This window comes from Fringilla coelebs (genome assembly GCF_963513975.1).
Source record: "Fringilla coelebs genome assembly, chromosome: Z".
NCBI classification, from domain to species: Eukaryota; Metazoa; Chordata; class Aves; order Passeriformes; family Fringillidae; genus Fringilla; species Fringilla coelebs.
The window spans coordinates 65,623,611-65,650,143 of NC_140031.1; the positions used below are offsets into that span (position 1 = coordinate 65,623,611).

At 42.3% G+C, this 26,533-nt stretch overlaps 2 protein-coding genes across 2 annotated transcripts; one reads left to right on the forward strand and one right to left on the reverse strand.

The window, feature by feature from the left end:
• Positions 1–368: 368 nt before the first annotated feature.
• On the reverse strand, positions 369–9,147 carry FNTA (farnesyltransferase, CAAX box, subunit alpha). The gene is made up of 9 exons (XM_084225027.1): positions 8,995–9,147; positions 8,217–8,302; positions 7,551–7,665; positions 6,619–6,723; positions 5,797–5,923; positions 5,313–5,461; positions 3,229–3,291; positions 2,556–2,727; positions 369–1,064 (listed from the first exon to the last, which is right to left on the reverse strand). The coding sequence occupies exons 1-9, from the start codon at positions 9,141–9,143 to the stop codon at positions 933–935; spliced, it is 1,098 nt and encodes a 365-aa protein (XP_084081153.1). The 5' UTR covers positions 9,144–9,147; the 3' UTR covers positions 369–932.
• A 3,805-nt stretch (positions 9,148–12,952) lies between these two features.
• Positions 12,953–24,473, forward strand: FUT10 (fucosyltransferase 10). Its single transcript, XM_084224592.1, has 5 exons — positions 12,953–13,063; positions 14,967–15,170; positions 15,851–16,136; positions 21,363–22,198; positions 23,501–24,473. Exons 2-5 carry the CDS (start codon positions 15,090–15,092, stop codon positions 23,723–23,725), a joined length of 1,428 nt encoding a protein of 475 aa, XP_084080718.1. The 5' UTR covers positions 12,953–13,063; positions 14,967–15,089; the 3' UTR covers positions 23,726–24,473.
• Positions 24,474–26,533: the final 2,060 nt, after the last annotated feature.

Genomic DNA, 26,533 nt, shown 5'->3' on the forward strand with positions numbered 1-26,533 from the left:
ATTTGTTTCTTCCCTCTATGATCATTTCCAATAAAATATTTCATGTCAGACAAACACTCTGTAAGAACACAGTTTACAATAACCATTTGCTGAAAACAGGGTAGATGCATTTTTCTGGTGCAGGTATACACCTTCTCCAGGATCCTCAAAGCATTTTTCCTGTCTGTGCAGGGAAGAATTCAGGGCTCCACTGAATATATCAGGTGTACTGAAAGTTTCCGGAATAAGAATACTCCAGTGCAGAAGACATCTCAATGCAATAGAATCCAATACTTATACAAGGGGATATTTTACCTCTATTAGCATCTGAAATAAACAAACTATGCACTTACAAGGACCAAAATAAACACATTAAAAAAAGCCAGACAAATGCTCTAAGTGATCTATTTTTATTACAAAATTACACTTGGTGTTAGTTGCATACAACAGCATAGGCTGACAGTGTCACACAGCTGCTCCCACGTAAGGCGACAGCTGAAGTGCCTACTTGCACTAATCAGGTTACTCTATATCCCCTATAGTTAAGTTACCTGCAGTCACTACTGCAGCAAACTCATGAGACAGTGAGTAAGCCACGACATGAGACATGGTTTTAGTGCTTCACAGAGTTGTGGAGTAACTTTTGTTGCAAAAACCTCTAAGATCAAGGCCCACTATTAACTGAGCACTGTCAATGTAATAGGTATACGTTTATGTATTTTTAGTTAGGAATTAAAACCTTTACCTGGTAGATTTCAATAATTAAGCCTTAATACATTTCTTGACTGCAGCTAGAGCCATCAACAGGAGCAGCAGCAACTCAGGACTACACAGCAGTCTGCATTCCCCTTCCACTGCAATACTTACAAATGGACTTCGAACTTGTTGATGACCCTACTTAGTATAGCTTTAGAACAGCTTGAGAGCTTAACACTGTTTTCTCTCATCTTCAGTTACTGCTCTTTATCCGTCAGTGTGCTGCTCTGCTCAGTGCCTGAACTGTGCTTGCTCTTAAGGGACCTTCCAATGTATCTCCAGTACTCTTTTCGGATGGTGTCTTTTTCTTTAGCCAGAATTTCACACAACTATGAAAGAAAAATGAGAGACTGGAGTATTAAACCAAAAAGCTTAGAGAATCCTTAATTATAAAATGCATACAACATGTATTTCAGATAGTGTTAGAAATATGTTCCTCTGCAACATTTGTTTTATTCATGGGATTTGTAACATGTTTAATGACATCAAACTGATGACAACCCCAGTTGGTAGCCAACCAATCTGATACTGCACAAAAATGGGCCTCCAGGCCCATTTCAGTTGTAGGAGTTCCCTTTGACTCATTTCCATGCCAACCACTCATCATCCATGCCAGCCTAATGCACCCTGTAGTAGAGCACACTATACTTCCTGAGAACCTCAAACATCTTTTAGTCATCCGACAGGCTATAAACCATTTAAATCCAAACACTTGAAGATCATCCTGCTCTTGAATCTGCACTACTCCTGATGGGCTGACAGGAGATCTTTTATTTCTATTTTTTTCCTTAGCAGACTGTCCTAAAACGGTTCTCCATGCAAGTCAGTAACCCTCTCTCATGCAACATTAAGAGTTGGTGAAGATACTTCTACATGTTTGGGTTTTTTAAAAAAATTTGATCTGGATAAGCAGCACAGCAGAAATCAATACTACTGACAGGACAAGCTATGTAAATTTTACACAGTCTGAACACTACAAATATTTTAGTACACTCCATTTTATTATGCAGATGACATTGCCTTACTCAGTGAAATGGAGTTAATAAATTAAGAGCTTTGATGTCTAAATAGAGAAGTCAAAATCAGTGAAATAGTATAAAGGGGTCAAATGCACTTGGTTACAATCTGGTGCTGGAACACAACAATGGAAAAGTGCTGAGAAAGAACAATGTTGGAACACAAAGACTCCAGGTGAAACTGCAGATCTAATAACATCAAGTTCCAGTCAGTCCCACAGTGAATGGAAAAGTGTTCTCGTAAAAACTACACTACAAACTGCACCAAGAATAGCCAAGTATGAAACTCTGGGAGATACACAACATTGCCAGAAGTAATTTATGCTCTGTAGGAAGCAGTGCCTGACATTTCTTACCCCAGTGCCTGCTGGCCATAAGCTAATTCTGTCAGCTTTCTTAGAAAGAGCTAAAAAGAGCCAAGGGAGCTCAACTGAGGTTGTTAGGACATGGATATTCTGAGAAAAATTCATTAACCTACAGAGAAGAGAGTGAGTTAATGCTAAAAAGTAAACATTGAAAACTCCTCAATTGTTCAAACATCTTTCTTCTGCAGGTAGTATTAGAGACCTTCCTTCACCACCACATGAAGAAAATTTAAGAATAATTTAATAACTGGCTAGTTATTATTTAAATTCATGAGATCCTTGTGATTGTCTGGCTTTTGTGCTAAACTCTTCATGGACTTCTCATGATTAACAACTAATCTGTTCTATTTATGAAAATCAATCTCATTTTGTCAAGCTATAAAACCAGACAGGAATAGGCAGCATCCCTGAGAAGAAAAACCAAACTTTCAAAATGTACCTCCAATGCCTTGTTCAGTGTTTCTTCCTTGTTATCGCACTGGTTTTCTAGCATATCCTCATATATGTCCACAAGAAAGGCAATCAGATAGGGTGAACTGTGACTGGGCTGTAAATTCAATAGTTCCTCCAGCAGATTTGGATATTTAGAAAGACCACGATCCTGTAGAATCCTAGAAGAGAGGTTAATAGGCTTGACACATAATGATGGGAAATCTGGTGTGAATAATCGCATTTTTGTTATGATTCCTTTACTTGTAGATTAGGTTTGAAATCAGGCTGCAAACTCAAATAAGTCAGAAAGTAAGCAACATGCAGCACCAGTATAGCCTCACGTTGTAGTAAGCTGGTAGTTTTTGTTCAACTGCACAGGAATTAGACTGAAAGCATGTTAGTTATTTCCTATCTATGCTTTTTAACACAGTAATATTACAGGTCAAGTTTTTAAAAGCATGAGAAGTATTTGTAGTCCTTCCACAAGAACTACAGGGCCAGAAGCTTAGTGAAAAGTTACAGAGAAATTAGGTTAGAATATAATAACCCTTTGTGACAGTATTTGCCTGCCTGCTTAAGCACACTACATTAGGACAAAAAGAAAATAATTCTTTTTAATTAAGAAGTAGGCACCAGACACCTTCTAAAGATTCTTTGCCTCATGGAGAAATACACCTCACCCTTTTAAGTAGTTCCAAGCACTCTCATTATGTGGCACTGCTGTGATCATCTCAAGAGTGTACCTGCAAGAAAAAAGTAACAGGTCATGAATGCAACTGATAACAATGCAGTTAGAAATTACCTGAAAGTGCTCAGAAACTTCCAAATGCATATCTCTAGCCTATATGTCACTCTTGTTGCAGATCATCTCACCTGGGTAGATAAAAAATCGCTCACAATATAATCATCAGGAGTCTCAAAGAGGCAGACACTCTGTTTTAAGTGTTCAATTTGCTGGAATTTATAATAATGAATCAGTTCTCAAAATTATTAGCAAAAACACAGAGAAAACAACATAATACACTCTCCTAGTATGCTAAAGGAGTAACTTATATCTTGACGCTCCGAAATGGCAAGGGGCTGAAAACAGCCAGAGTAACTGAGCTCTGTTAATATGGCTATAAGTGGTATGTTTGGTACCTATTTGCATAACTTTTTTTCATCAGGCTGCACTCAAGCAAACCCACAGAAAGGCAGAGCTTGAGACAGCTCACACAGCCTTCTGCATAATTTCTGTGCAAGCAACAGTGAGGCAACTGCTGTAAAAGCAAAGCAATAAAAGGCACCTCCAATACAGCCACAAAGTCACATTTCATCTACACAAAGCAGATTTATCTTCTGGCTTTTCCCAGCATAACCAGGCATTCTGATGATTTTCAGAGGCTGCAGATAGAGGAGTATCTGATATATCAGGAGTACTAAAACAAATACCCACAACTGTAACTGTTTTTAAAGATTCTGCAGTCACTATGACAAAGAACGAGTTTATAAACCAACCAGCAGTTCTATAATGACATCTGGGAAATTTTAATCTTAGCCAGTCTGGTTCTTAAAATGGCACCCAATTATCTTGAGAAGATCAGGAGAGGATGTCCAATCTAAACTCTGGAGATAAAAAGTTGAAGATATCAAATTCTAAGTCATGGAAATGGTTCAGATTCACTGATCTACAGGAAGGTCATAAACTGGAAGAGAAGCAAAACTTCCAGAAGGTTGCAAAGACAACCATGGAAGATGGTGAGGGCTGGGATCCTCTATGAATAATGTACCAAAGGATTCAGAGATTCAGTCTTTCTTCTGAAAAATAACTCTATAAAAATCGCAGTACCTTAATTGCTTCTTCACTTTTATGAGAAGACAAGTGTCTTCTCATAACCATCAACCCTAATCATCAGTCTGAGATGTGAAAACTGTATGAAGAGACTTCTCTTACCACCATGGGTAGTAAAATATCTCTAGAAACCCAGTTTGTTTTCAGTTACAAACATGCAACCTAGAAACAGTGAGCACAAAACTGTTTTTCCTGGAAACAAGCCATCTCACAGAGGCAGTTTTCTTTGTGCCAACCACATACTCCTGAAAGCTTTCTTTTTCCATCAAATTCCTCAAAAAAACTAACTCACCTTTCTACAATCCATGTTACTGTATTGGGTTTGCATGGCCTGTTTTTTGGTAGTGGAGGCTGGGAACAGGGGTGGCTTCTGTGAGAAGCTGCCAGAAGCTTCTTCCATATCCATCAGAACCAGTCCCTGGTGGCTCCAAGGATGGCTATGCCATTGGCCAAGGCTGGGCCTATTAGCAATTATAGTAACGCCTTCATGGTAATATATTTAAGAGAAAAAACAAAGGTGGTTGCACAGTCTTATTTGTTGCAGACTCCAAGGTCAGGGAAGCAGGAAAAGGGCAGGTGCTCCAGGGATCAGAGCTGAAAAGTGCTTCTTTACAAGCTTTCTAGGAGTAGAATACTAATGAACAGCACAGCAGGGTCACAGATCTTCTGTAGGTTGTCCTACTGTAACTAGTTCACCATAAACCCCAAAGTTTTGTTTGCACAATAAACAGCAGGCCAGGAAAACCAAATCATGATAGCAACTTGCCCAGGATAAGCAGAGCTTGCTTCAGTCTGACACTTGATCTGCCAACTGTGAATGTTAGTCCCAGAAGTTAATAAAAGTCAGGGAACAAAGCCCATGGGGACTGTGAAAGTATTCCTTTGCTTTCATGTAATGGACTGTTTAATATGAGCCTGAATAGCATTACTAACCGGACTTCTCTGTCTAGGACTGCTGGGTCATCATAGCCAGTGGTGTTGAAAATGACAAAGTGCCGTTGGTTCCAAACAGAGTTGTTTCTCACATCTTCTCTCAAAAGCTGGTCCACGTAGTCCAGTTCATTGTCCCATAATTTGAACTCCTACAGAAAGGGAAGAAAGAGAGAGTATCACAATCAAAAGTTTTAATTTTTTTAAAATACATTCTTGTTCTGAAGTTGCCTGAACATCACATAGAGCCTTTTTTGAAGAAATCAACAAAGTTTAAAAAAAGAGTACAGGTGAACTAGGAACATGCTACACTACTCAGTGGCACACAGCAGTATTAGCACATCATTAAATTCATACACACAGCAGTAAGTAGACAACAATCCAATTCTTTGAACTCATTTCCTAAAAGGCAAGTTTATAGCTAACCTCTGCCACACATTTAAAATGCAGGTTATTTAAAGGATCAAGAGTCCTGCAGATACAATACCTGAATAACCCACTGTCTGTGTTGCCAGGCATGGTAATTTTTGGCATCTTGGTTAAGAATGTCAGCTATGAACTCAAGCTCTCGGGATGGATCCTGCAGCCACTCAACCAGCACTCGTCTGTGATGCCTAATGACAAGAGGAACAAAGTCTAAATTTTTTTGGTGAGTGTGTGTTCCATATAACAGCAGCTTATAGCAAGTGCACCACTTAGGAAAAAAAACACTAGTTAAATACTTCAAATTAAGCATACCAGAACATTTCACTTGGCTCTGAGAAATGCATGATGCATATTTATATTATAAAAAATACTAACCACACATACACAATGGCCAATCATCTCATTTTAGACAAGTAATGTTCTCTTTGACCATAGTGTCAAACAACACAGTTCCATACTCATGGTCAAAGTCTTCAGCAGAGTAGAATTTTCTACTGCTACATAATTTCTCTAGCAATAACAATACTGCTTTTTTGCCTATTTCCATTAATTTTGGAAAAAAAACCAACAACAGACAGGCAAACTCCAAAACACAACAAAAGAAAAAATATGAATTTCTATGTGTCTTCTTGGTTGCCTCTTCACAAGATTGTTTTGTTTGTTTTTTTTTTACCTGTCAGACTTATTTTAGCAGTCTACAAATTGAAATTAACAAGAAAAAAACACCTGCCTAGCATGTCATAATTGTATGCTTAGAACAAATATCTGAAAGGAGCTTTGACATGACGCAACTCCATGTAACTCCACCACCACAACTGGACAATTTACAAAACAAATATTATCTGCAAAAATATTAAGAACAGAAAAGAAAGCGTGATTTTACCAGACTTGGTAGTTCTTTGGCTGATCTTCAATGATAGCTGTAATGTACTTAAGTTCCTCATGGAGATCCTTTCCCAAAGACTGCAGGAGGACTCTCCGGAAATGCCTATATAAAAGTCAAGCATTTGAACACTGCAAAAGGACTTTTCTAAAATTCACAGAGAAAAACATGGAATCACCTCTGTTCACAGTTCTTGTAAATGATACTGAGCTAAAAACAGTGCAAAAAGCTAAAACTAATGCAAAATCCTTAACCACATATCTAGTTCTGTTAAAGGGCATTCAATTATTGAACAGCAGAGAACTAGATTATGACTGGTTGCAACAGTAATATCTAAGATTGTAACAATCATATTCAAGTTAACCTGTACCCATGATAGTTTTCTGTCACAGAAACTAAGACTTCTGTGCTTGAAACAATACAAACTTTCTGATTTTACAGAAATTAGTGCAATAAAGATGTACAAGAGGTACTTGTTAGCTTGTAAGTAAAAGGCCCTACTCTGAATATCAGAAATTCACTGTTTATTTATTACCTAACTTGACAGATGTTTTAAAACACACAAAGTATTAGTAGTTTATTATTAGTAGTAAGTACATAAATTATTTGCTGTCATGTTTTTATGCCTCTTCTCAAAGTCAACTGAGGGCATCTTCAGCATTTTGCCATGGACAATTTTAAACAGCATAGTCCTTTTTGTGGCTAACCCTGACCTTCACTGATAATATCCTTAGAGCCAAATGAATGAAAACCACTGATGCGAAATGAGGCATGGGAAATACTGAACAAAGGCTTTCTTTGGAGGCTCACTGGAAAGCTACTCCTCTGTGTAAATTCAACTAGGCATGCCCTAATTCAATGAACAAAACATTAAAGACTTAAAAGGTAGGCAGTCGAATGAGCACAGAAATAATCCCAAGATTACTACGTACCATACTGTGTAGTTTGCAGCATTTAACTCAATGGCATCTGCTGTTAACTTGAAAGCTCTTTCACTTCTCTCATCCCGCTGCAGAACAGCCCGGAAGTAATCATAGACATCTCGGACTAAATAGAGAATAACATCTTAGCCAATGGCCTGAATAGGGGGTAAGGTTAATAATCCTTTGAAATTGCTTCCTATTTTCTGTGCTCTAAATACATTTCTGTAACACGAATCATACCTATCGATCTGAAAACATTTTCCACTGAGACCTGTGCAGGATATTAGCACACCACAGAGCTGCACAAGTATGTTAGAAGCACACCATCAGAATAATAGTCAGAGCAATCATGAAAGGTCTGTGCTACTTACTTACACTACTTCACCAGCTGCAAGAACTTCATGTTTTGCTTCCACTTGTGGGCTGGAAATGCCTTGTGACATGAACCACACTGTCTGCTGTATTACCTCTTAAGCCATAGGATTCTGAAGGGGAACCTTGGCTATTAACACCTCAGGTGAAAATTCAGTTTCAAAGATGCTTGGTGAAAATGCCACACACAAGCACCGTAACACAATGAATTAAATTCTTCACAGTATCACTACAGAAAATGTTATCCGAAACATGAAGTCCTGTTTCAACAATGGTTAAGGGTAGAATATATTTAAGACTTACATTTTTCACTGTAGATGATCTGAACAACAGGATTTGGCCCATCATTTTGAGGAACAGGTTCAATATCAGCCCATTCCTTCCTGTCCCTGTAAATACATATTTTTGTGTTTTCAATGCTTCTAAAAAGCACAAAATGCTACTCAAACCATGACATGCACGAACCTGTGTCCAGTAACACATCCTCACTCTGAACAGTCCCTACTATTTTAGCTACACGACTACTGTCTGTAACACAGACCAGCACATAAAGGTGTCCCCAGCATAAGAAGAGCATGGAAGCAGAGCAGGGCTACGATGTTGAAAAGAGGACTGGACCACCCTTACAAAGACAAACTGAAAAAGCTGGGGCTGTGCAGCCTAGAGAAGAGAAGGCCATGTGAAGACCTCAGAGCAGCCTTCAAGTATCTAAAGCGGCTCTATAAGGAGGCTGGAAGAGGGATTTTCCGTCACAAACTGTCATGATGGGACAAGGAGTAATGGGTACAAACTGAGAGAGGGAAAATTTAGGTTAGACATTAGGAAGAAATTCTTTTACTGTAAAGGTGGTGAAACACTGGACCAGGCTGCCCAGAGACGCTGCGTATGCACTAGCTCTGGCAGTGTTCAAAGCCATGCTGGATAAAGCCTTGAGCAACCCGATCTAGTGAAAGGTGTCCCTACACCTCCCAGAAGCTCCCCGTTCCTCCGGCCCCAGCTCCGCCACTCCGCGCCACCCACCCGGTGCCGTGACGCGACGCGAGGGTCCGGTTTGGCCCGGCCCCCGCCGCCGCAGCCGTACCTGTACAGCACGTAGCCGGCATCTTCCCCGTCCTCCTCCTCCTCCAGCAGCTGCCCGAAGCCACCCTCCGGCTCGCTACTGCCGCCCTCCACGTCCCCCTCTGGCTGCGGCTGCAGCTCCACCGCCGCCGCCCTCCCGTCCGCCGCCATCGCTCCACCGCCGCTTCCGGGACCCGGCTGCACCACAAAGGCGGGGGCAGAGCGGCGGCGCGGCTCGACAGCGCCGCCCCTGGCGCGGAGGGCGCGTGTGGCGCGTCCCGGGAAGGCGCCCTCCCGCCCCCTGCCTGCCTGCCTTCCGTCCGCCAGGGAAGCGCCCGCCGGGCTTCCTGACGGAGAGTTCACTCCGGGGAGGGAAAACAGCGCCTGGCGCCATCTTAGGCTCAGACAATCTGACAGGACAAGGCAGAGGATTTTGGCCGCTGCAAAAGGTGAAACTGGAGAAGGTTTTGAAACAACGGCCTTTGACGAGTAGGAGAAATTGGAGAAGGCAGCAGACCCAGCAGGAGCTGGGGGTGTTTAGCCTGGAGAAAAGGAGGCTCAGGGGTGACCTTATCGCTCTTCAACTACCTGAAAGGAGGCTGTAGCTAGGTGGGAATCAGCCTTTTCTCCCAGGCAGTGACAGGACAGTCTCATACTGAAGCAGGAGAGGTTCAGGGCAGACGTCAGGAAGAATTCTTCCCAGAAAAGGTGATTAGACATTGATAAGGACTAGCCAGGGTAGACTGGGCCATGGTCTAGCTGACAAGATGGATGATCTCAGAGGTCTTTTCCAACCTAAATGTTTCTGTGATCTCCTGATGTGCTGTTGGTCAGCAGGACAAAGTAGCTGAGGACAGTCATTAGAGAGAGCAGCTGATGCAGTGTAGGGTTTGTAATCTGGAGCATTTTGAGATGCATTAGCATGGAGAGAATGAAAGGTGGAGCATGTGCAGTAGCAAGGGCTGTGCATACATCTGCATCTGTACTGCATTCTCAGGGAGGTGGGAAGTCATTCCATATGTGGTGGAAATTGTTAAAGTCTTTAATTTTGAGCTGCTGTGTGTTTCACGTGTTTTACAGTGATTTTATGGAAAGAATATGGTGCCACAGTGACAATGAGGGAGTATAAATGCACAGCTGCAAATTCAGACACAAGATCCAGGACAAGGAAGAATCAGGCCCACAGGTGGTTCTTGTGTCAATGAGCAGCTCTGTCTCCTTTGGGAAGTCACTTCTGTGCTTTCCTTGTCTTCCTGCCTTTTCTTCCACCCTGTTTTATTCTGAGGACTTAATTTGTTCCTTCCAGGATGTTCGTACAATGACTCTTTGGAGTGCATAGTGTGGTTGCTGCTTCTGGGTGTTGCAGTAATATAGACTATACTAATGTAATGGAGGATAAAACCCAGAGAAATCTACTGAAAGTCTAATTTGAATAACAGGAGTATGAGTACAACAGAAAGGGAATGGGCATATCTAGAGATGGAGAGGATACCCAGCAGGACCTAAGAGAAAGAAAAATGTTCTAAAGTGCAGAATAAGAAAAAAAAAAGAGAGGAAGAACAAAGAGGGGCATAAGAAGAAACAAAGTGTATTAAAAACAGATCAGAGGAGATTTGTACATATGAATGAGAGAAACCTCAAACGCAGTAAATCCTGTTTGCAAGAGACAGAGCAGAAAGAAAAGCTGTTGTTCCTGACCCGTTGAAAGACAAGTTGCATTGCAAGTTTGTTAGATACCAACAGCTCTCCATGTACAGGGGGCACCACGAAATGCAGATCCTTAAGAAATCTGATTTATTAGCTCTGCTATTTGAACAACAGTTGTGGTTTTTTGGTAATTTTCATCCAGAATTCCTACGTGAGATTTGGCCCTGCCACTACTTATGCTGGTATCGTGTTTACCAGCTATTTAACATGGATTACAGACAAACCAGATCCTGCAATAAGAGCTTATTTCCTCAGAGTGGCATAACAGGACAAGAAACAAAAGTGATTCTCTCTGATGCCAGCCGCTGGATTGAGCTGGTCCGAGAACAGCTTGCATATGGCATGGAAAGGACAGCAGATCATACAGCTATCCCTCAGGACTGTCCTCAGGACTCAGTTCTGTATTTTCAGTCTGAAAGTGGGGGCTATTGCGTCTGTGGATTGCTTCAAAAGGTTTGAGGGACAGTAACTGAGAAAAGTCAAGCTTGTTGAAGGAAGCTGAAGCATTTTACAATTAAGTTTTGTCCTCATGAGAGCAATTTAGGAGTCTGCCAGCTGAAGAAATGTGAAAGGCAGGAATGTAACTTAAGATTATGGACTAGATAAAAATGCAGTGGGATCACAGGAAGCCCTTCCATAAAACATACCAGGTCTCTGATCCATTTCCAGCCACTCAATTTAATTTACTGAACTACACTCTCATTGTGCCATGCTAACCTCAGTCCTCACATGCTCTAGGTACTCTGAATTAGGCCTGCAAAAGCAGGATTCTGCTTTTGTGTGAATCTGCTTTGCAAAATAATACTTGGAGACTCTTGCTGCATTGCTCATGACTAAAAATGAGTTGAGATCCTTCATGTTCAGGTCGAATATCTGTAAACACTTCAAGGTAATATTCAACTTCAAAGATAATATTAAAACCCAGCCTGAAAGCTTCTACTTAAAAATATGACTCCAACAGCTAAAACCTTTTGGGGGGAAGCAACAAATGAGACAAGAGCTGGGATTGATCACTAAACAAAGACTGGAGTATAAGTAAATCTGTATATCCCAGCGTTGGAGTGTCAGTTTCTAGTTTTCATCTTAGGAGGAGACTGATAGCTCAGAGAGAAATCAGAGCTCTCTGGTGCAGTATGTGCAATAAGAGGTGGGTGTTGCTCCAAAAGAGCTACTGGCAAGAATAGCTGTAGTGGAAAGGGAGCAGAGCCAGCATGGCTAGGGTCTCATGGACACTGCTGCAGAGAGCTGGATTCAGATTGCCTCCTGGGTGCCCTTCTGGTCCTCTCAGGAAGGCTGCCAGCATTACACACCCAGAGTAAGGAGATGAGCTGTGTGCATAACGTTTCTACAGTTTTTATCAGTCATGCATTTCATTGAGGTGCAAGTGTACCCTCTGCCTCCTCTGGAATTCTGCCTCCCTCCACTCCCTCAGGTCCTGCCATGTCTGGGTTAGAAACGAGATACTTTCAAGTGTTTCTGTATAAATATAAGTACCTATGGAGAAGCGTATAGGTATCAGGTATTTCTGTGTTAATACAAATGTGTATGTATGCAATATACGAATGACATAAACAAGAATGGATGGTTCCTAAGTCTGTAACTGGTGGGTAAGTACTGAGCTGACCTTACAGAACCAGGCTTTTGGAGTAAACATCTACAAAGAGTAGGAAGTGCACAAAATGTTTTCCAGCTTCAGGAAGCCCCGAGCGGGCAGACAGGACCGTTCCCTGGTTGGTACACACGGCCCGGCAGGGATGCCTCGGCAAGGCTGGAAGCAAGGCAGCGTCTCAGCTGCGGGACGCCTGCCGCAGCTCCGCGCCAGGGGGACTAGGGACGCGTCCCCTTGCGAGCGCGGGCCGGCACTCCCAGCGCCTCGGGGCTTCCCAGCTGCCGTGACGCATTTCTCTTTCTGACTGCCCGCTGGCCTCATGCAGTCAAGGTAAAGTCTCCGTAAGGATAGCACCAGCACTGTTAAAAAAAAAAAAACCACAAAACCGCAAAGCGCGCTATTATGCAAACAGCTATAGGAATCAGTGTCAGGGGCGGATTTATTTTTGGGAACTGGGTGAGGTCTTGCAGTGAGGGTTTGCAGAAGACCAGTCGGGTGGGGTGGAAGTGATGGCGCTCTCACGGCGAGTAGTGCTCCGCGTTCCCTGTGCAGGCCTCGGGGACCCGGGGCAGAGCCGACCCCTTCCCCGCCCCCGCGGCTGGGCGGAGGGAGGCGCGCACCGCACCGCACCGCCCCCGCCCCGCGCCCGCCGCCCCTCCGCGCTCCAAGTGGGTGCAGTAGCTGAAAGTTAAAAAAAAGCAGCAAAACACCCCAAACCCCCTCAGACCCGGCCACCCGGGGACGGCGGCGGTGAGGCGGGAGCGAGTTTCTCGGGGTGAGTACGGCGGCGGGCCCCCGGCCGGAGGATGCCCGACCCACGGCGGGAGCAGGGCCGGGGCTGCGGGATGCGCAGAGCCTCGGGAACGGAAGGGGCAGCGTTTCGGAGAGCAGGAAAACCCCCGGCTGGGATGCTGAGCCCATAGAATTGCGGCGACACAGGGCTGGAAGGAGAGGCGGCGGGGAGAGCTGGCAGGAAGTTTGGAAGGCTTTGCAGGGAGCTGCTGCTCCCGCAGGGCAGCCTGGCGTGGTGATTTATCCTTTTCCCTCAAGTCCTGAGGGCCTCCGCTCAGCCTGACAGAGGTGGGAAAGCGTTGGAAGGTCATCCTTGCCAGTGGTGCTGGGACGGGACAGAGCCTTGTCTGGCCCAGTCCAAGTACACACCGCAGTGCTGGGCAGAAGTATTGCATGTTGGGCACCGCAGATGCAAAAATGAAGGCATGGCTCAGTGGTACCCTGGGTTAATAGGTGGAGTACACCCATGCTGTGGTCAGTTCCCCCTCTAGAACCTGAAAATATGACAATTCCTGCTACTTTTACCAGGGCGGGGGTTAGGCCGGTATTCAGTGGATCATCAGAATCTTGCTTTTTGCCATGCACTGGCCTGGTAAGATATACAGTGTTAAAAATACTGTCCAGCTCCAGGTGTGCCAACACAGCAGTGGGTAGAATTCATCCCCTTCCCCTCCTGGTACTGCTTTTTGGCTGTAGTGCAGGAGGCACAGAAGGTGCAGAGGCTTTATGGAAAATCCTGCCTGATCTGAAAAGCGCTTAACTGGCAGCCATGCACTTTCACACCCACACAGACCTTCAAAAGCAGCTGGCCTGTGCAGAGCAGAATTGCACAGCAGGGTTTCATGTCATCTTTTGCTAAAGAGGCCTTTCTGATGTTTGAGGGAATGGGATGAACTCCTGTGTCAGTGGGAAAAAGAAGAATTTTTATCCTCTAGCTGTCAGCACCACCATGATAGTACTACAGCAGGCGGTAGGTTTGGGACCCATCTCTCTTTGTCAGGGCTTTAGAACTTTGTGATTGGGATTAAGATGGGGGGAAAGCTGGCAGGAAAACCAGCATAAATTTTATTGTCATATCTCTGAGTTTTCAGAACACCCACATTTTCAAACTTTACATCTCTGTATGGAGTGCTACAGTCCTCTCTTTCTACCATCCTTTATTTTTATTTTTCATGATGTGGCTGGAATTTTACAACTTCTCCTATTGCCAAGAGTTGAGATTTTTATGCAGAAACATCCATCATGCAAGAAAACAGTAAGGTTCTCTGAAAGCCAAAAAAAAACGTTGGGGAAGGGAAAGTTATTTGAAGAGAGGCAGACCACCACAGGTGCAGATTACTCAGAAAGGGACACATTTTAAATTTAACTAAGTTTAGGTGTGTACAGAGTTTGTGTGTGTATTGTGTGGTTACTTTCTCTATACATAGAGCATATTCCATGAATTTTCTTTATGTTTGTGAAGAGAAGTTGCAGAAGACTGGAGTGTAGTAAGTCCAAGGCCAGGTAGTTGTGCCTTTCCAGGAGCATTTTCAGAGATTGCCCAGGGAAGAAAAACCTTTTGTTGCTTCCCTACTTGTGAGTCTGCTGAAAAGCAGCACAGCTTGACATCTGAAACTCATGAAAGCAGTGGCCCTTGCACTGTGCTGAGCCAGTGCCATCAGCATTCCTTAGGCTGACTACAAGGATGAGAGGATGTCCAGGATGTCTACAGGGAGAGTAGATGCCTGGGGCTTTGTGCGCAAGAGTGCTGTCTTGTGCAGGCTGCTTTCTGGATACCTTGCTGAAAATGTGTCTCTGTCACCTACAGAAGGCTATGGGTAGACATGGAACTAACCACTGAGCTTTGAAGGAGCTGTCTGTGTTGATGCTCTACTCTTTTTCAGCAGCAGTCACCATGAAGAGCAATAAGGATAAAGTGGGAAAGCCCAGCAGCAAAGAGTGAAGACTTTGAACAAGCTGACCTTCCTAATGCCTAGATGTAACTGCTCTGGCAGGCCTGGTAGTGCAGTATGATTAGAATGAGGAGGAAGATACTTTGGGCATCTTGCTTCTGCTTTGCAGCTGCCTTTTTCCTTGTGCTGACACTCCAGGTACAGGGGCAAGGGGGTGGGGTATGTGTGAGATTGCTGTCAAAGCAGGACACAATTCTGTCAGATGACAGAGGTGATAGACATTTTCCATGCTAGTCTGTGCTTCACCAGGAATTACCAGGAATTAGCAGCATTGGCCTTGTGGTGATAGCTGACTCTGGAAGTGACATAACCCAGAGAATACCTTTCTTGTATACGTCCTTAGCTCCTGGAGGAGTTTCTCAGCAATGTTGCAACATACCATGCTATGTTGTCTTGCCTCTATCCAGCATTGCCTCCTCTTTGCACATGTTTGAACTTGTTAGGCTGGGGGACAAGGTTGGACCCATGGAAAACCTAATGGGTTTTTTAACAACTAATTTTCAGAAGAAACCTGGCTACTGAAGGGCTGTTTTCTGCCCTATGCATTTTCCAGGGAGAAAGCATAAGTTGTGTTGTTAAGTCACACATGATGTGACCATATTTCAGTACAGAAATGTATTTCCTGCCTTCTTACAATTTTAAATTAAAGCTTTTGGTGTTCTGACATGAGATGACCTGATGTCTGCAGTCAGTGAAATGCATCCAATTTGACTGACAGAAACTTAACTTAGTGCTTGATAGTTAAATTCTGGTTTTCAAGTAGATGTCCTGGCTAATGACAGTGACGTGTTGTGATATGTATGTTTATTTCCCTGAAGGTTATCACCGAACTGGGCAATTCAGAGAATAAGGTGTCAGTAATCTCCAGTTTACACAGCAGCCTGTTAAAGCCTGGGGAGAGACATGCTTTTCAGTTTAAAAAGCAGGAACTTCACAGCAGCTTCAAGACAGAGTTTGATGTAAGCCACTATCCTGTCCTGCTCTGGTGGTCTCCCCTGACTGGAGAGACAGGGAGATTCAGTCAGTGTGGAGAGGATGTTTGCTTCTTTACTATAAACAAGACCTACCAGCACAATCAGATGACAAGAGCATTTCTGTTCTATGGTAAGTATCTATTTGTTTTTAAAGAAGTAGCTTTTCCTCCTGCTTAGTTCTTTCCCCATGGGGATTAAATATTCTGGGTGGCAATGATTTAGAACAGGAAATTTATGCAGCTCATTGGGTTAAACTTTGCCTGGTGCTGAATACCATTACAAGTGCTCTGTAAAAGTACTGAGAAGTGACCGTGTACACCTAGTATGACTGATGCCTTGTCTCGTGATGTTTTCCAATCACATGTACTCCCTGTTCATGGAAGAAAAGACAATTTCATGTCATTGCCAAAGCATTTAAAGGCAGTCTGAGATCAAGCCAACTTTTTCCAGTTTCTGGCTTGTCACCCCCAGCAGACGCTCTGCAAGGCCTTTGTTGCACTTGTGCAAGTCTTTTGTCTAAAAATGCATTCTCTGGTAACAGTGCAACTCCCCTGCTTCGTGTGCCAAGAAATTACTAGCAGACTCTAAATGGAATGTAGTGAAAGAAACCTATTGATTCCATACAGGGAGCAGTAGTTTGTGCAACCTTCTGAGCTGCTCTGGACTTCCCATTGCATACACTGTAAAGTGAGTCTACAGAGCATGAAAGATGCATCATTTAAAAGTAGACCTTACTTCATCAACTTTGTTCTTTTCCCCCCTGCAGGTGTTTTTGAAAGAAAACCTAAGTTTTAGGTGGAAAAATCAATTAAAATGCTTTTCTCTGACTGGTATGTTCAGCTGTTTTGTCTGGAAATAAAATAAATCTGGATAATGAATCTCATTTGCTCAATCTGAATACAGGTGAACTGGAAATATAGGAAAGAAGGGCCTTAAGATGTGTTGTTAGCAATGATGAAACTTTTCATCACTGATCTTTTTAGATCTCCAAGTAGGTCAGCTTTGTCAGATAGTATGGTGGTTAATCATGAAAGCAAAGGAATAACAGCAAAGGAATGAGAAGCTGACCCAATTAAAGACAAAGAAAGCTGGATTGCATCACAGGAAGGCTGTAAAGTGTTGTGATTTTGGTCTCTGGTAGTAGTTTCGTTTGTCTTTTTCAGTATTAGAAGGATTGTTACTCTTCATTTTTAGCAGGCTTCTGGACATAGTTTACTCTGACATTTTTAAAAGACAATTTATGCTGGGCGTAAGACTCTCCCTGTAGCTTTTTTTTTTCTTTTAATGGTGATGCTGGCTATGAACTTTGTAAAGACAAGTGTCAAAATATGCAAAATTGTTACTTATTTTTAAACCACAGTAAATGATCTTACAATGCCAAAACGGAGAGTTTTTCTTTCATTCTTTCTTTCTCTCCCTCTCTCCCCCCTGCCATGATGCAGTGAGCTGTGAGTCTGCAAAAAGGTATATTTTACTTTTACAGATTTTCTCTCTAAAGAGCCTGCTGAGTGAAAATTTGAATATCTGTATTTCCATGCTAAGGCTGGATCAGAGCACAGTGTCACCTTCCAAAGAAAATGCAATAATTTCCCTAGTACTTGATCAGTAAGCTAGTCAAGAGAAGAATTATCGAAAGATTAAGAAAAGTACTGTGCAAAAATACATGGTGTAGATGTTTCCCAGCACAACTACTTTGTTAGGAACACCAGTTTTCTGTATCTTGTCCCAACTCACTGTCCTGGCCTGGGGAGCCCCTCAGTGTAGGTGATAACTTTGTCAAGTGTCACTGTCTTTTGTTTTGAAATGAAATGTGGCATCCCCTTGCTAGACTTTGTCTCTGCTTTTGGGAGAGATTCCTGACTCCACCTTTTCAGTGTCACATAATTCATAGAATGTGGTATTTAGTGTGAGCTGCCAATGTGACTGAGTCAGCATGAGCTGGATCTGTCAGGGCCTCAGGGGTGTTGTTCCTATGAGAGAAGGATGTCCAGCTGCTCTGTACTGGAGCACTGAGTTCTTGGAGTATGACTTCTGAATGGAAGATGCCTTCTAAAATGCATAACTTCTCTTCGCAGCATATATATTTCTCTTCTGCATATCTGAGATTTCCAAATAATTAGTTAGGAAGGGAAATTGGTCATAATTCTGGTCTTGTGGTGCTTTCTTCTATTCCATCATATGCTTCCTTATTTTCTTCATCTCATGGAGTAGGGGCCATGCTCATGTTATCTTCCCTTTAATCCTTTTTGTCTTCTTGTTGGACTGAGACTGATTAAATGTTGTATTAAATTCAGTCATTCCTATGCGCTCTTTTCTGTACTGTGTCCGGTTTTGGTCCCCTTATTTCAAGAAAGACATTGAGGTGCTGGAGCATGCTCAGAGAAGGGCATCAAAGCCGGGGAAGGGTCTGGAGAAGAAGTCCAGTGAGGATGGCTGAGGGAGCTGGGGCTGTTCAGCCTGGAGAAAATGAGGCGCAGGGGTAACCTTATCACTCTTTGACAATTCCCTGACAAGAGGCTGTAGCCAGGTGAGGGTTGGCCTCCTCTCCCAGGCACTCAGTGACAGGATGAGAGGACACAGCCTCAAGCTGAACCAACAGGACATTCCAGTTGGACATCAGGAGAATTTTTTTCATGGAAAAGGTTGTTAAACATTGGAATGGATTGCCCAGGGTGATAGTGGAGTCACCATCCCTGGGGTTGTTCAAGAAACAACTGGTCATGGAATTAAAGTGCCATGGTACAGTTTACAATGTGGTGTTTGGTCAAAGGTTGGACTTGACAATCTTGGAGGTCTTTTCCAACATAAATGATTCTGAGATTCTGTGATTTTATAGTGCATTTTTCTTTATGTTTCTCTTTGCCTGACTTAACTGTCCCCTAGTTTGGTTAGTTTTATGTGTTTCCTTTTTGTCTTTCTCTATTCTTGCCAGCGTTTCCACCCCCTTTCCCTGCAATACTACCTGAAGGAGGGAGCACCCTTTTAAGAGACCAAGCTGCAGTGCTGTGATTTCAATCCACAGCAGTTCGTTATTGTAGGTATGCACTGTTACTTCTCTTGGCACCACCTAAAACAGGGTTTTCAAAGCCAGACAGACTTTATTAGTTTCTCCATGAGAATTTGATTAACTTTCAGTTTTCGTCACCTTCTTCTGTCACAAAATAGCTCATCAAAAACAAGATAACGCATCTAAAACAGAAGAAGCAAATGGCATTTTTCCTTGAGTGGCATACCCTTTCATCCTTTTAGTGCTGAGGACCTGAGAAGAAGACCGAAGGTCGATGTTTAGTGGCCTTAAACATCGCCACCTGATGCTCCTGGAGGATCTTGCTCTATAGGAGATTTTTATATTACTGACAGCTAACTTCTATCTCTGCTGCAGTAATGAAGTCTCATATTAGTTTTATAAGGTCGTCCTTGGAGTCATTTTGGCAGGCTCATATAGCTGCAAGCACCACTGGGCATTTTTTAAAATCTTCTTTATATCTTCATTCTTAGATCAGTATTCTGTGTAAGACTTTTGCTAGCACCCCCTTCTTTTTGCCGTCAGTGGTTTGAGGTCAGGGGTAGAATGGAGAGTGAAAAGTTACAAGTGTGAGTGAGATGGTGTTAAGAGACACCTCGGAGGCGTGGTAACAGGGTCCTTTTAGTAGATTCCTTGGGTGAATTAGAATGAAACCACTCTGGATGGCTGGTGTGTATATATCAGCCAGATTTATTTCAAAACAATTTAATTGCAATGGAAAGGAGGCATGTGGCTATTCTGATTCTTTCCTATAAAAGTATAAAAATCTCATGAAGAAAATATGTAAGGGAAAGAAAGAGAAAAAGAGGAGGAAGGGATAAAAGGAAGTAGATAGTGAAGAGGAAAAAGACCACCTCTGATGGATCCAGTGATGTTTCTTGATCATTGCAATTTTGATGTCCATGATGCGACTGATGATTGCAGTCTTTATTCATTGAGGATAGGGGCCTGCAAAACAAAGATTATGCTGGGTTATATACATTTAAATTGGCATGGGAACACTGATATCCCTTCCCAGGGTGGGAATTTTTTGTGTGATGCAACAGTGCAAGGCATGTGCAGTCTTCTGATGGAGAGTTCCTGGTAAGAGTTGAGGTGCTTTGCTGTTGTTTGTGGTCCATAGCTCACTGTAGAGATATGGCCGCTGTTTGACCCTGCTTCTTGTGAATGTGCATCTCTGTCTTATGGTGAAAGAGGGAAGCTCTTATATTCCCAATAGTCCTAGATGTAATCTTCCATGGAGATTGCTACACAAATGTTAAGCTGCCACAAATGGTAGTTTATCTGAAGATAAGAATTTGTGTTATTTTCTAAACCAGCTCTTCAGTGTTAGTTTCAGTTTTTGAACCTCTCTTGTTTGACAATATTAACTAAAAGTTTTGTATGTTCAGTGCCTTTTCTTAAGTAGAAAACAGATACAGTTCTAGGATGGTGAGGAAGTATCTTGACAGAAATGGGGCAAGTTTGCATGTAATCTGCAGTAAGGCTGGTCGTAAGAATGTAGTGCAGTAGTTATGAAGGGAGAGCAAGCAGTGCATTAATGAACCAGTACTTTCAACTTAGTTTTGTACAGACCAGCCTTTGAGAAAAGTCATCTAGGTTTGTCCTAAGGCTTTGACCACAGTTTTCCCAGTTTCTGCAGTTGACTGTTTTTAGAGTTTAGACATTCTTCTTCTTCTACTATTGGCATTACTTTGAGGAGCTGTCTTCTGCCAGAAGCTACTTCTTTATATATTTGGTAGGCAGCTGTCATACATCACCTCTTAATTTTCTCTTTGAAAAGTTAATAGTTTGGTTTCCTAAGTCTCTACAGTACGATGTCTTTTAAAAACTTGAAGTAATTATTTTTTCTCCTTAATCCTGTCCAGGATTTCAGCATCATCCATTTAGTTGCTTTATTACTAGAACCAAATTGAGTTCTTCTGTAACTATTTTCCTCACATCACAGAGGAAATACCATCTGTTCCTCTGTTTAGAGAACCAGGGGATTATTAAACATCTTACTAGTCTAATTTCAGCGCATTAAAATAGGGACTTGCTAGTGATCCTTTGAAATAAGAGGGCTTTAAAGTAATATGACATGAAAGGAAACCATTTAATATTAACTACCAATCCCACTTCTCTAGGTTCTTCTGCTATGAAATTCAGTTTTATCTGTCATTATGCTCTTGTGCCTTTGCCTTAATTGCATTCTTTGAAATAACTGCCTTATAGTGTCAGAGATGTGATGGTTGTAGTACTGATACTAATTTAAATCTAGACTTTTGTTTCATTGTAGTTAGTGTTGCGTGATAGAGGATAGCAGGATGAACACTGTTTGCTTTTGTCTAGGTACTGACTTCAGTATAGACAGTTTACCTCTCCCTCGTAAAGAATATCATGACTGGGCCCTTTTCCATGAAGAGTCACCGAAAAACAACTACAAACTCTTCCACGAAGCAGCCATCACCTTATTCAACCACACTGCAACATTTAGCCGCCACTCTCACCTGCCACTGACCACTCAGTATCTTGAGGGTGTAGAGGTCCTGAAGTCACTTAGGTTCATGATCCCCCTGCAGATGAAAAACAGCCTGAGGAAAAGGCTTGCACCGCTTGTGTATGTGCAGTCTGACTGCAACCCCCCTTCTGACCGGGACAGCTATGTGCGTGAGCTGATGTGCCACATTGAAGTAGACTCTTATGGGGAATGTTTGCACAATAGAGATCTTCCTCAGCATCTCAGAAATCCAGCTGCCATGGATGATGGAAACTTTTTAAAAATACTGGCACAGTACAAGTTCATTCTTGCTTTTGAAAATGCTGTCTGTGAAGATTACATCACTGAAAAACTCTGGCGGCCGCTGAAGTTGGGAGTAGTGCCAGTGTACTTTGGGTCTCCCAGCATTGTAGACTGGCTTCCTAGTAACAAGAGCGCAATCCTGGTGTCCAGTTTTTCACACCCTCGTGATCTCGCCCGCTTTATCAAAACACTGGATTCAAATGATGAAGAATATGAGTCCTACTTGCAGTGGAAACTGAAAGGGGACATTTCCAACCCAAGACTGCTTAGAACAATGAAGGAACGCAAGTGGGGAGTGCAAGATATCACCCAGGACAATTACATTGACACCTTTGAGTGCATGGTTTGTAACAGAGTCTGGGAGAACATCAGACGGAAAGAAAAGGTATGTGTGAGTTTGTGTTTGTGTCTCAGAGAGGCTTTAAAATGGCATTAGGTCAGGTTTGTCCCAGGAAGTTTGGTTACCACATTTCCAGCTAGCTGACAGCCACGGTATTCCACTGCCATTGGGTTGTGCATCCTCATGTAAACGGGTGTTGAGAACATGTGTTCCTCCCTGGCTAGCTGTTTATTATCACACTGCTGAAGTGCAGTGTGTGAGCACATGACATTGACCGCTGAGCTGGTGGTCATTTTCAGCTGAAGGCTTGAGTTGTTCAGGGAGGAGATTTTTTTCATGTTGCAGAAAGTAGCCTAACATGTTGACCTTCTTCAGATGACCTGGAACATTTGGAGAGGAATGTTTGGAGAGGAACATTTGCCCAGAAAGGTTGTGGGATCTTTCTCCTTGGAGGTGTTTTAAGACTACACTCAATTTTGCCCTAGGCAATTAAATATGGTTACACCTGTTTGGAAGAGGGAACTGAACTAGAGATCCCCATCTTCTGATCTGTCTTAAACGCTCTATCGCTGTCAGGCTCTGTGTATGTGTGGGTACATTCACATGCCATTGTCTGTGCGCACATTTGGTGACTAAACACAAACTTAGAAACAGTTTCTAAGCCAGGTTGTGTGTTTGTGAGAAGCCATACTTTAGCTGATCACCATCTGTGGAATACATTTAATGGTCAGCCAGTAGAAGGGAGATGGAGAAAACTTTTGAAGTTATTAAGGTGAGCTGAAGTGATGAGAGTTACAAACTGGCAAGCATTACACTTAACCAGACTTTTCTGTTTGTGTCCGGTGCAAATCTGGACATATGTTCTCTCTTTGAGTTAGGAATGCAGCCATGGAAAGGTGGAGAATAGATAGATACAGATATTTCTTCCCCTTGCTTTTCTGGCTCTCTAATCAGTAAAATTATGAATACCGGTTCAGTCTCCTGGCCAGATTCATGGCTTGTTTTTTTTCCCTTAGAAAAAGAATCTCAGTAAGTGTGTGCAAATTTAAGATGAAAACAGAATATAATGATGAAAATACAACTCCTTGTCTTGAAATTTCATTTTGTGTAGGCTGGTGCTGCTCATTTGCAGCCAAATCTTATCTGAGACTCAGATGCATGACTTGTCAGCATGACTGATCTTGTCCCAGACACTTGGGGGAGGCCTTCCACAGGGACATGGGTAGAACCTGCAGTGGGAAGAAAAGTGAAACTGATATGATTTGACAGTTTACTAATGGCATAGCACTTTTCTTCTCTGTTTGCCTGGGTCCCTGAATAACCCCTTTTATTTGTCTTCATTGCCAGGGATGGCTGCCGCAGAGGTGGGAGGCTCAGGTTAATCATCTGAGCTGCCCCAAGCCAGAGGCATTCTGGTTCTCATCATCAGACCCTGGCTGGATTTCTCTCCAAAAGATGTGGATACCGAGCTTTGAGCAATCCAAGAAAGAAGCCTGGGCACTGAGGCACATGGTGGAAAGGAACAAGAATTTTACAGCTGAAGAATTTTGGATGCTTGTATTCAAAGAATAAACACAGTGGACTTGTAAAACAGAGTGAGCGCCTCAGAGGAGTTCTGTGGAATTTTCTTTTGCAGGTGACCTTATTATTTAGGATTAGTAGCCATGGGAAGTAGATCCGTGAGACTGAATTTAGTATGTTCAGTGCTCAAGGGGCACCAAGAAATGCTAAACAGTCAAATCATTCTGCCAGGTAATATATGCACATATGTATGCATATATTTATATTTAGAACGATTTATATTAATTGTCATTTGTTCAACTGTTTGGGCATTAAGGTCCTGGTTGTCAGGCTTCTAAAAGCCCAGATTTAAGCACACAGCTAATTACCCTGAAACAGATGGCTCTCCCTTCATCTTTATATACATACCTGCTTGGTCTCAAGACTCCTTTTTCCCCAGTCCAGGACCCTCCTTTGCTCTGCTGATAGTCAAAGGTGCAGAGCAGCTGACACCATTGCTGCACAGGTACAGCTTCTGTGCTGCTTTGGAGGTAGACTAAAAACTTGGGACTGTGTCTGGCTGTTGGACTAGCTCTTTATTATCAAATTTCCTGGCATCAGCAGATTTAAGCAGGAACTTGGCAGGCTTTGTGTCCTGACACTGAGTGCCAATGTAACGTACATTAGTGGTTGGCACAAGGAAGCACCATCTGTTAGTGTCCAGGGACAGATTGAATGAAAACGTGCTGGCTCAGATTTACCCACCATCTTTTGCTAAAAATAAGCAGAGCACTGAGTATCTCTACTCCCCAGAAATAGGGTTGGCTTAGATCTGATTTATCTTCTTGCCTTTCTGATGATGTATTTGTATTCTGATGGTAGTATTTGTATCATGTATAAACATGAAATTATATGATTAAAAGTGCAGGGATAATACAGAGTCCATTGGTGCTGAAGTCTTCAGTAGACCCAAGGAGAAGAAGGCAGCCTTCCTGTTTTAACACACAAAACCTCAAATTACTTAATCTGATGAAGAATAAAATTTGGTAATCTTAATCATCACTTGCCAAAAGACACACCTTTGCCTGGTATTTAGACTGTTGCAGTTTTCTTTCCAAGTTCTTTCAACCTCAGTCTGTGGAGGAGTCAGTTTTCACAGGATCTGTAAAATGGCCGTAACTGTGTGAAGCCATTCAGATGAGTGACACTCATTCATACATATGCCCACATATGATGACACAGGCAAATGGAATTACTAACCCAGGGTTCTTCACATTGCTGGAAAGGCAGATTTTCACCTGTGTGAAATTTCCATGGAATTGTTCATTGCACCAGGCTATTTTAAAATTTCTGTCCAGCACACTTCTATTTTATGAAGGAGTAGCCAAGTAGTGGCAATGGAGAAGGATGTGAATAGCATTTACACCAAGAAATTCAGCTGTGAAATTTACTTACCTTGGAAAAGTTTCCTCACTAGAAATTTCCTCAACAAATAGCTGGTGCATTTTTAATTACTTTTAAATCTGTCAAAGGGAAGATGAGTTTTGATGCCATGAACAATAGAGTATTGGTCATTAGTATCAGTCATTGTTTTTATGAGAATGTATTTAGTTTTGATGAAGCAGAATATTCCCACTGAAATTTTTCACCACTAGTGTTTTGCTAGTGTGACACACTAGCATCTGTTGGGCGTATCTTAAACACTTTCCCCAGTGGTCTGCAGTGCAAATGTTGACAAGGCTCAATGAATGAAGTTCTTTGGAAAATGACATTAACTGAAGTGACTTACAGGGTTCCCTAGATCAGAGCTGAGAGCTGGACATAAATCCCAAAACATTTGCAAAGGGAACTGCTGAATGCCAATCTGTTGCCGAGAACGTCTGTTTAATCCCCCAGTATGATAAAGAAACATGAAGGACTGCTTTTTGTTGTTATTGTTCTGTTGTTGTTGTTTGTTTTGTTTTGTTTTGTTTTGTGATGTTCTGCTGTCCCCTTGGCCAAAACTCTCGAGCCATGTTGTTTAAAGACCTCAGGAACTGCACAAATGATTTTTTTTTTCTTTGTTTTCATGGTGGAATCTGTCAGATCCTGACCATCTTGAGCAGTCTGGTAGATAGATATTATCCAAAGATATGAGACATATTAATCTCAATTTTTAGTGTTTTGTTATCCTTCATTTTAATTTGGTGGAGTGTGAGGGAAAGAAGGATTGCGATCCACATTCTGATATTTCAAATGGTCAGCAGCCTGTGTTTCAGAAGAGGTAATATGTTCATCCACTGCTGTACACAGTATAAAGATGAGTCTCTAGAGCAGCTGCCTAGAGGTGTACTGTGGTTTAATTGTCAGTCCTCTCATAGTGCATTCTTTTTACAAGGTAAACTAAACTGTTGGGTCCCACAAGCTAGTTCAGAGCAATCTCCATTTGGCCTCTTAATTTTTTAATTACCTTCTAGAATCTTTCTTCTTGTGCTGGGTGGAAGGTTTGTGAACATCACTCAGAGATTTATCGCAAGAATTTGTGTAGACTTATCAACTGTATGAAAGACTGACCATCATGAATTCTAGGTTGATCTCTTCTCTCCCTCTACTGCTCTGAGAAGGAATAAGCAAAATTTCTTATTCAGTAGATTTGCTAGCTTTCCTGCCATGTACGGGTTTGTAATTCTAGCCAACAGAGGGGATGCAGTTTGACAGACCCAGATGGTACAGTCCTTTCTTTTTTTGGTTTCTTTTTGCCCTAGAAAGACAATAGCAGAATAGTTGAGAAAAACTATTTTGGAAAAACTCTGTTTTTATCCAAAACTTCCAAAAACGAGAGCTGATTCTGTATGACCAGCTGATTCTGTATGAAGTGTATGCTTCAGTCTGGAGTGCATG

Coding starts and splice junctions, on each gene's coding strand:
- FNTA (XM_084225027.1), bottom strand. CDS start 9,143: ATGGCGGCGGACGGGAGGGCGGCGGCGGTGGAGCTGCAGCCGCAGCCA. Junction 8,303..8,994: donor GCCGGCTACGTGCTGTACAG/GTACGGCTGCGG, acceptor ATGTATTTACAG/GGACAGGAAGGAATGGGCTG. Junction 6,724..7,550: donor GCTGCAAACTACACAGTATG/GTACGTAGTAAT, acceptor ACTTTTATATAG/GCATTTCCGGAGAGTCCTCC.
- FUT10 (XM_084224592.1), top strand. CDS start 15,090: ATGATTAGAATGAGGAGGAAGATACTTTGGGCATCTTGCTTCTGCTTT. Junction 15,171..15,850: donor TCCTTGTGCTGACACTCCAG/GTACAGGGGCAA, acceptor ATTTCCCTGAAG/GTTATCACCGAACTGGGCAA. Junction 22,199..23,500: donor ACATCAGACGGAAAGAAAAG/GTATGTGTGAGT, acceptor CTTCATTGCCAG/GGATGGCTGCCGCAGAGGTG.